The following is an 8,983-nucleotide window of genomic DNA, read 5'->3' on the forward strand; positions in this document are numbered from 1 at the left end:
GAAGCTGAACATTGAAAGAAATTCCTACACAAGATGATCATTGTCTCACATCCCAATGAAGAAGCTATATTGCACATGACAATAGATATAATGCAAAATAATTTTTGCACACAACAGTGAAGAAGATACATCACATGACATACAGCTCAATTTCTGGTAACATCAGCCTGCACATGTTATGAAAGTGACATTGTATAATTAAAAGTAATGCCTCACATGAATGTGAATTCTGGTTTATTTGTGCATTCCTGGAACCAGGCTAATGTTTCACATAACAATTGTAGAAAGTAATCTTGCACATGAAAAGGAAAGTCCAATTTTGTTTCCTGATGCAGAGCGTAGAGAAGTTTTGAAGTTGAGTGGTCACAGGTAGAGAGCACCCTGGGGTGCTGCCCTGCTGTCTCATGGCTGAAGGTGCTCAGATAAGGCAGCATACAGAGGTGCAGGGTGTGTGTCAGTGATACTACATTGCTGATTGTCTGGCCTCTGTGAGGCTGTGAAGGTATTTTTTCTTTGTGTCAGTGACAATCTGAGCTGTACAGATGCTTCCTTGTCTTATCAGAGCTAAAAATTGCTCATGCAGATGTTGTCCAGTCATGTCACACCCTTTGGGAGGGGAGCAGAGCTGCTTTAAAAGCTGCAGAGGGAAGGTAGGACCTACAGACCTGCAGAGAAACCTCTAAAGCCGGCATCATGGTTGAGTGGACAGACTTTGAGCGCGCCACCATTCAGGACATCTTTTCAAAGATGGACTATGAAATTGTGGGCCCTGCAGCTCTCAATAGGTCAGACATGTCTCTGTCAATAATATGAGATGATTTTTCAACCACTGACTGCACTTTCTGACCTAACCCTTTAATATTTGTGCTCTGAAACGTTTCCACAGGTGTCTGGTGGTCTACCCCTGGACTCAGAGGTACTTTGGAAACTTTGGAAACCTTTACAACGCTGATGCTATCATTGCTAATCCAATGGTAGCAAATCATGGGAAAGTCATCCTGCACGGTATGGACCGGGCAGTGAAGAACATGGATAACATCAAGGACACCTACGCTGAGCTGAGCGTGCTGCACTCTGAGAAACTCCACGTGGACCCTGACAACTTCAGGGTAAAGTTTCACAACTTCTCAAACTTGTAAAAAACCTGGTTTGTCAGTTTGTTTATTTTCTGATGCTTCTTGTTTTCCAGCTGCTGTCTGACTGCCTGACCATCGTGGTTGCTGCTAAGTGGGGCAAGGACTTCACCGGTGATATGCAGGCTGCTTTCCAGAAGTTTCTGGCCGTTGTGGTGTCCTCACTGGGCAAACAGTACCATTAGAGAGCTGCAGCAGAGCAGAGGAACACCACATGCAGAGCTTTTGTCTTAAAGCCTTTTGATTTTGTCTCAAAAGCAAATAAAACAATAAGCAAATTCAACAGTTTTCTCTCCTGTTTGTTTTTTTTTAACCTACAGAGAAATTTTATTAAATTGAACATTTGATCTCTTGCTGAATCACTTTAAAAGCTCCTGTAAGGAACATTGAAATTGTGTCAGAGGCATCATTATCAATATCAGTCAGTTTAATGACTCAAGAAAAAAAAAAAACTACTTACAGGAGCTTTAAGCATGATGAAAAACAACATCACAGTCCTGCTACTCAGCTAGATCTATGCTGTGTTACCTGTTTCTCTTCACCTTTGTTGTTTTATTGTTTGTTCACATTATTGTGTTATTATCTATCTTTAAGAAGACTTAATATGTTGCTTGCATATATATTTGAAATCAAAGAACCATATGGGAGAAGAGGACAGAAGAGGGTTTGAATTAATGAATATTGCATATTGAGTTGTTACTGAATGAAAATTTTGGATGATATTTACTTGTAAAGGCTGTCAAAATGTGGGGGGAAAAAGTTGTTTGATGAGCTGGAACCATAAACATTTGGATTTTTTTACTTAAAAAAAAAATCAAAAATAATTTATTTCAAGGATTTTTTTTAAGTTGAAAAAGTGACTCCTTTATTGACTAGGTAAGATAATAATAATAATAATGATAATAATAATAATAATAATAATAATAATAATAATAATAATAATAATAATAATAATAATAATAATAAATATTTAATTTTTTTATTTTTTTTTATTCTTATTGATTATAATGATAATTTTTTTATTATTATCATTTATTTATTTTATTTATTTATTTATTTATTTATTTAAATTATTATTATAATCATCATTTTTATTATTCTTGTTGTTGTTGTTGATGTTGCCACTATCGTCTCTTGGTCTCTTCTTATTTCTTTCTAAAGCTAAATGGCACTTTGACCACAGATCATTGCTTTGGAAAATTAATACCAAGTTTTGACAGTTTAACTGGCAAAGGTCTCAAAGATATTCATGTAAGCATTGTGAATTATTTCTATTTTAACTCCGTCAATGTTATTAAGTCTCAAAGAATTGCTCTCTTATTTTGCTCGCACTACTGTTGTATTTACATCATATAAAACCTAAAGTTTGATTCGATTTGATATTGCAGCTGTAATGATTCAGTTTCACATCTCACAGAAATGAAAGAGGACAGAATTTTCTGCTTTGTTCATGCATTTATTCAACATCATGCACTGTGAACTCATGCTGCAGTCTCCATCCTCTCCTCCTGCTGTTCATCTGTACTTCTCAGCCAGGGCCAGAGCCACACAGGCCAGGAACTTGTCCATGGAGACATGGATCTGAGGGGTGAATTCTTGAGGGAACATGATGGCCATGACCACAAGGATGCAGTGGATGATGAGCTGTGAAAGAAGGTAATCAGACAGTCAATACATGATGCAGAAGATCTAACACACGTCCCAGGCTGTCATGTTTGAGTCTCTGTGGCTGCTCACCTTGAAGTTCGCCGGGTCCACACGCAGAGTGAAGGCGTGCAGCTCGCTGAGGTTCAGCAGACCAGCTTTCAGGTCATCCAGTTTGGTCACAGCAAACCCAATTCCAGACATTATAGTTATCCCATGCTTCTTAGCAGAGGGAGAGGTGGGGCTCTGGTCCTTCCAGTGGGCAAAGTAGGTCTTGGTTTGGGGGTACACAATCAGCAGCCTGGAGAAAATCAAACAAGTGAAGCACCAAATCTTTCATGTGTACAATGATCAGTGTCAGAGAGATCTCTGGTGATGTTTACCTTGCCAGAGCCTCGGTGCCGATCTCCTCTGACTTTGGCCCCACTTTCTCCCAGAAGGCTCTGACTCTGGCCTTGTCCTTGTCAGTGAGACTGGTCATCTTGCCTTGGTTGGACTAAAGTTGAGTGATGTGAGGAGCCGTAACCGTGGAGGTTTTATACTTGAAACAGAGTGTGGGCACACCCTGTAACACCCCCCTCAAAGATAAGCTGCACGGGGCGGTCTCACTGAGGGGTCACAGATCGCTGAGATAAAGAAATTAACCTGCTCACCATGACAGGAGCTGCTCCGAGCCAGATAACCTTCTTCAGTCAAGTTTCATCCATTTTGGCACATACAAATATCAAGACATTATAGACACGGTTAGACTAAAGTAGGACTTATTTTTTTCTCCCGGAAATGAAATATGAGGTTTACGTCTGACAGTGACAAAAAAAGTAAGCATTTCTAATTTATAATATGTCAAAGCAAGATTTAACCATTAACACAGTGAAACATTTTGTTTAAAATACTTCCCTCTGAAAACACATCTTATGTTTCTTTCTTTAATAATTACTAATTAGTTTGTTTGTTTAATGCACACAAGAATATGTTGAAATACATTTAAACAATATAAAAACAATTGAGACAAGCTTCAAAAAGATTTTACCAACAAATGTGCAGACTTATCACTAAATGTCAGCACTGAAGACAGGAAAAATACAAAGTTTTGATTCAACTTTTGTTTGAAAATATATGAAATTTGGGATTTGTTTTCTCTGTCTTGCTTTTTTTTTTCTCTGTGTCAGTGACAATCTGAGCTGTACAGATGCTTCCTTGTCTTATCAGAGCTAAAAATTGCTCATGCAGATGTTGTCCAGTCATGTCACACCCTTTGGGAGGGGGCAGAGCTGCTTTAAAAGCTGCAGAGGGAAGGTAGGACCTACAGACCTGCAGAGAAACCTCTAAAGCCGGCATCATGGTTGAGTGGACAGACTTTGAGCGCGCCACCATTCAGGACATCTTTGCAAAGATGGACTATGAAATTGTGGGCCCTGCAGCTCTCAATAGGTCAGACATGTCTCTGTCAATAATATGAGATGATTTTTCAACCACTGACTGCACTTTCTGACCTAACCCTTTAATATTTGTGCTCTGACACGTTTCCTCAGGTGTCTGGTGGTCTACCCCTGGACTCAGAGGTACTTTGGAAACTTTGGAAACCTTTACAACGCTGATGCTATCATTGCTAATCCAATGGTAGCAAAACACGGGAAAGTCATCCTGCACGGTATGGACCGGGCTGTGAAGAACATGGATAACATCAAGGACACCTACGCTGAGCTGAGCGTGCTGCACTCTGAGAAACTCCACGTGGACCCTGACAACTTCAGGGTAAAGTATCACAACTTCTCAAACTTGTAAAAAACCTGGTTTGTCAGTTTGTTTATTTTCTGATGCTTCTTGTTTTCCAGCTGCTGTCTGACTGCCTGACCATCGTGGTTGCTGCTAAGTGGGGCAAGGACTTCACCGGTGATATGCAGGCTGCTTTCCAGAAGTTTCTGGCCGTTGTGGTGTCCTCACTGGGCAAACAGTACCATTAGAGAGCTGCAGCAGAGCAGAGGAACACCATGTGCAGAGCTTTTGTCTTAAAGCCTTTTGATTTTGTCTCAAAAGCAAATAAAACAATAAGCAAATTCAACAGTTTTCCCTCCTGTTTGTTCTTTTTTACCCACAGAGAAATTAAATTAAATTGAACATTTGATCTCTTGCTGAATCAACCTGAAAGCTCCTGTGAGGAACTATCAGGTTGTGTCAGAGGCATTAGTATTAATTTCAGTCAGTTTAATGATCAGAAAAAATCTACTTACAGGAGCTTTAAGCATGACCCGTCTCTCTTCATCACACTGCAGTATTTAAATGTTTGATCCCAAAGTCATTACCACTATCACATGACAGATATCTTTTTTTTTCTTTTTAAATTGTTTTTCTTTCTTTTTTTCATTTGATCTGCAGATAGACTTTTAAGACTTTCTGTGAATATCTTGCTTGCTTCTAGATTTGAAACTTAAGACCCATATGGGAGAGACAGGGCTTTGAAAACTCCATGCTCTCTTGCAACTGGCTGAAATTATTGAATGACAAGCACCTGCAAAGGCTGTGAAAATGGTAAATAAGTTTGTCCGACCCAAAAAAAAAAAAAGTACATGACTGAAATGAGATAACAGAAGACAGATGACGCGAGAGAAATAAAAAGATGACTTGCATGAAATATTTAAGTGTGAAAAGCATCTTTTATAATGTAGTTAAACCAGATAAGTCATGTGTCATTTACTATTTGGAACTGGATTTGTTTTTGTCTAAAATATATCTAAAAATAAAGCTGAAGAGAAAAAATACTTAACCATTAGTCAGGTTTACTTTAAAGCAGTTTAAGTCTCTGTTTTTAATGTGCTTTTACATAAAAAGTGTTTTCTAATCAAACACAAAAATATATATTATTTTAGTTTTAACGAAACAAAACTAGCAATAAAGCCATGATACACTTCATATTAACTCATACAAAATTTTGATATTATAAGCAGGCCCTGTTGCCATGTAGCAAAATGGATTTACAATAAAAGAAATATTTTAGAAATATAGATTTTTTTTCATTGCTTAATAATGTTAAAAAATAAAAATACGTTTTTTTGTTGTTGTTTGTTTTGTTTTTTTTTTGTTTTTTTTTTAAAAAAGCAAAAATTTTGGTTTGGTATGGATGTGGGGGGGGGGCTTAATGATTAAATACGTTTTAAAAGTGTCAGGTGATTTTCAGTCAACTTTTTGTTTGTAGCCGGAAGCTTGGCGGGTGGGCGGGGCTTAGTGGGCGCATGCGCTGTTCAAAGTCGTACCGCTTGGGCATCAACCAGGTGCAGACACGAATCTTACGAGTGAAAGTTTTTCTACATGTCGGATATTTATCAAGAATTGTGTGAGTTGTTTGGACCTTGAACATTCGTTAATTTATTTCATTTACAGGCCCCAAACGTTTCTAGTTTTCTAAAAAAGTTTTGTTGTGATTCAGGATTTGAAGTTTTCTGTTAAAGCTCAGATAACGCTAACTATCAAACTGAACTAACGCATTGTCAAGCTACGCCGTCTACGAAAACATACTAAATGTTTACCGTTATTTGCTAAAGAAGGAATAAAATCTTCACATCTAAGGCGCTGGAAACAAACAAAAATTGCACTTTTTAACTTTTAAACATTGGAAAATATATTCCCCGAAAGATTTTCTAAAGTTATACCAACAAGTCATTTTTAACCAAGCATTGAAAATGTGTCTATGTCACAGAAATGAAAGAGGACAGAATTTTCTGCTTTGTTCATGCATTTATTCAACATCATGCACTGTGAACTCGTGCTGCAGTCTCCATCCTCTCCTCCTGCTGTTCATCTGTACTTCTCAGCCAGGGCCAGAGCCACACAGGCCAGGAACTTGTCCATGGAGACATGGATCTGAGGGGTGAACTCTTGAGGGAACATGATGGCCATGACCACCAGGATGCAGTGGATGATGAGCTGTGTAAGAAGGTAATCACACAGTCAATACATGATGCAGAAGATCTAACACACATCCCAGGCTGTCATGTTTGAGTCTCTGTGGCTGCTCACCTTGAAGTTGGCCGGGTCCACACGCAGAGTGAAGGCGTGCAGCTCGCTGAGGTTCAGCAGACCAGCTTTCAGGTCATCCAGTTTGGTCACAGCAAACCCTATTCCAGACATTATAGTTATCCCATGCTTCTTAGCAGAGGGAGAGGTGGGGCTCTGGTCCTTCCAGTGGGCAAAGTAGGTCTTGGTTTGGGGGTACACAATCAGCAGCCTGGAGAAAATCAAACAAGTGAAGCACCAAATCTTTCATGTGTACAATGATCAGTGTCAGAGAGATCTCTGGTGATGTTTACCTGGCCAGAGCCTCGGTGCCGATCTCCTCTGACTTTGGCCCCACTTTCTCCCAGAAGGCTCTGACTCTGGCCTTGTCCTTGTCAGTGAGACTGGTCATCTTGCCTTGGTTGGACTAAAGTTGAGTGATGTGAGGAGCCGTAACCGTGGAGGTTTTATACTTGAAACAGAGTGTGGGCACACCCTGTAACACCTCCCTCAAAGATAAGCTGCACGGGGCGGTCTCACTGAGGGGTCACAGATCGATGAGATAAAGAAATTAACCTGCTCACCATGACAGGAGCTGCTCCGAGCCAGATAACCTTCTTCAGTCAAGTTTCATCCATTTTGGCACATACAAATATTATCATGTATTATTATACATTATAGACCTTAAACTGTTAGACTAATATCAGTACTTATTTTTTCTCCCGGAAATGAAATATAAGGTTTACGTCTGACAGTGACAAAAAAGGAAGCATTTCTTTTTTATAATAAATAATAGCAAGATTAAACCATTAACACAGTGGAACAAAATGTGCAAAATATTTCCCCCAGAAATTACATCTTTAGTTTCTGACAGCAGCTCATGCAGCCTGCTGTGTTAGTTTGATTAATTTTTGTTCTTATATTTTACATTAGAATGTGTTTAAATACATTAAAACAATGTAAAAGCATTTCTGAGATGCTGGAAGGAACAGTTTTCACCAACAAATGTGCAGATATTTTACTTAATGTGAGAGATAACACCTGAAAAAAAAAAAGAAAAAATGGGGAAGGTTATTAAACCTCTTAATTAAAAAATTACGTCACCAGAGCATCTCTTTTCCTGTTTTTTCCATGAGGGATTTTTTTTTAATGAACCCTCTTTTCATAATGTCACAATTTTGAATTGAATTAATCACTTTCCATAAAATGGGATGTTGTTGACAAATATCTAAAACAATCTGATGAGCCCAGAGATGGTTTTTAAGTAAAATTTAAAGTCCCCCACTCTCCAAAATTAAACAACAAGGTCCCAGAAATAGATTTGTTTATCTCCTTGAAACCTCCAAACATGCAGCAGACATCTGCACCCTTTACGTAACAATACAGTGTGAAGTCACGAGAACTTATCTAAACCACAACAACACAGCTGGAGGGCAGATGCACTGAAAACAACAAATAGATAAGATGTTTTATCGAATTTAAGACGTAGAACAGCTGATATCTGGTGGAAAAGTGGATCACGTCGCCAAAAATAGCAGAGTACTGAAATTTAAGTGTATGGGCATACATTGAAGACAGTGCACAAACAATTTATGCTAAAGCATGGATCTTTTGTTTAGCTAGCTCGTAGCATCGAAACACTGTGATGTAGGGTATATGATTAAGGATTCAAGGAGCTTTATTGTCATTTCACACATATAAAGACATGAAGTGGAACTAAATTAGTTGTGTTTCTGCATGTTTAAGATATGTGTGAGCTGAATGTTATCTCACTGACTCTGCTCAAAGATAAACAGCTGTCTGAAGAAACCAGCTGTTCCTCACACGCAGAGTGAAGGCGTGCAGCTCGCTGAGGTGCACGCCTTCCAGACTTTTAAAACACTTTACGTTGTTTCTAATCAAGAAATATTATCCTGCAGCACGTATTCACTCTCAGTTACATGTTGCTTTGTACTTATATTTCAGATGATACTGTTACCATAACTTCCAGTCTTGACCACTTGCCATCTGTCTTCCTGCACTGCTCTTAATGTTTCCTGTTTAGCTATTCTACCCAAAGGTGAAAACGCCCCAAAATATTAGTTTCATTCTCTTCGCAGACGACACAAACATTCATGATTGGACCTAAACTTTAATACTCGTATTAGGAAGTAAAATAAATCTCTCTCTTTTCATGTCTGTAATTTCAATCTTCAAAAATGTTATTTTGAGTTTTT

At 38.6% G+C, this 8,983-nt stretch overlaps 4 protein-coding genes and 1 long non-coding RNA gene across 7 annotated transcripts in view; 3 read left to right on the plus strand and 2 right to left on the minus strand.

The window, feature by feature from the left end:
* Positions 1-662: 662 nt before the first annotated feature.
* On the plus strand, positions 663-1,338 carry LOC141809276 (hemoglobin subunit beta-2-like). Its single transcript, XM_074696235.1, has 3 exons — positions 663-785; positions 887-1,109; positions 1,190-1,338. Exons 1-3 carry the CDS (start codon positions 694-696, stop codon positions 1,316-1,318), a joined length of 444 nt encoding a protein of 147 aa, XP_074552336.1. The 5' UTR covers positions 663-693; the 3' UTR covers positions 1,319-1,338.
* A 1,310-nt stretch (positions 1,339-2,648) lies between these two features.
* On the minus strand, positions 2,649-3,258 carry LOC141810198 (hemoglobin embryonic subunit alpha-like). Its single transcript, XM_074697578.1, has 3 exons — positions 3,161-3,258; positions 2,871-3,078; positions 2,649-2,777 (listed from the first exon to the last, which is right to left on the minus strand). Exons 1-3 carry the CDS (start codon positions 3,256-3,258, stop codon positions 2,649-2,651), a joined length of 435 nt encoding a protein of 144 aa, XP_074553679.1.
* The window catches only part of LOC141810201 (uncharacterized), a 37,201-nt gene continuing 30,952 nt past the window's right edge, over positions 2,735-8,983 (plus strand). For 2 of the 3 annotated variants that reach the window (XR_012600059.1, XR_012600060.1), the window contains exon 1: positions 2,735-2,789. This is a non-coding gene — a long non-coding RNA (uncharacterized LOC141810201). Of the gene's footprint in view, positions 2,790-5,978; positions 6,109-6,586; positions 6,711-8,983 lie in introns of those variants that run through there. The other variant, XR_012600058.1, reaches the window with a different exon arrangement.
* On the plus strand, positions 4,100-4,754 carry LOC141809275 (hemoglobin subunit beta-2). Its single transcript, XM_074696234.1, has 3 exons — positions 4,100-4,208; positions 4,310-4,532; positions 4,613-4,754. Exons 1-3 carry the CDS (start codon positions 4,117-4,119, stop codon positions 4,739-4,741), a joined length of 444 nt encoding a protein of 147 aa, XP_074552335.1. The 5' UTR covers positions 4,100-4,116; the 3' UTR covers positions 4,742-4,754.
* On the minus strand, positions 6,570-7,205 carry LOC141810200 (hemoglobin embryonic subunit alpha-like). Its single transcript, XM_074697579.1, has 3 exons — positions 7,082-7,205; positions 6,792-6,999; positions 6,570-6,698 (listed from the first exon to the last, which is right to left on the minus strand). Exons 1-3 carry the CDS (start codon positions 7,177-7,179, stop codon positions 6,570-6,572), a joined length of 435 nt encoding a protein of 144 aa, XP_074553680.1. The 5' UTR covers positions 7,180-7,205.

Source organism: Halichoeres trimaculatus, unplaced genomic scaffold, assembly GCF_033239565.1.
Source record: "Halichoeres trimaculatus isolate MK-OKI-2021-1 unplaced genomic scaffold, fHalTri1.1 fHalTri1_scaffold_20, whole genome shotgun sequence".
NCBI lineage: Eukaryota > Metazoa > Chordata > Actinopteri > Labriformes > Labridae > Halichoeres > Halichoeres trimaculatus.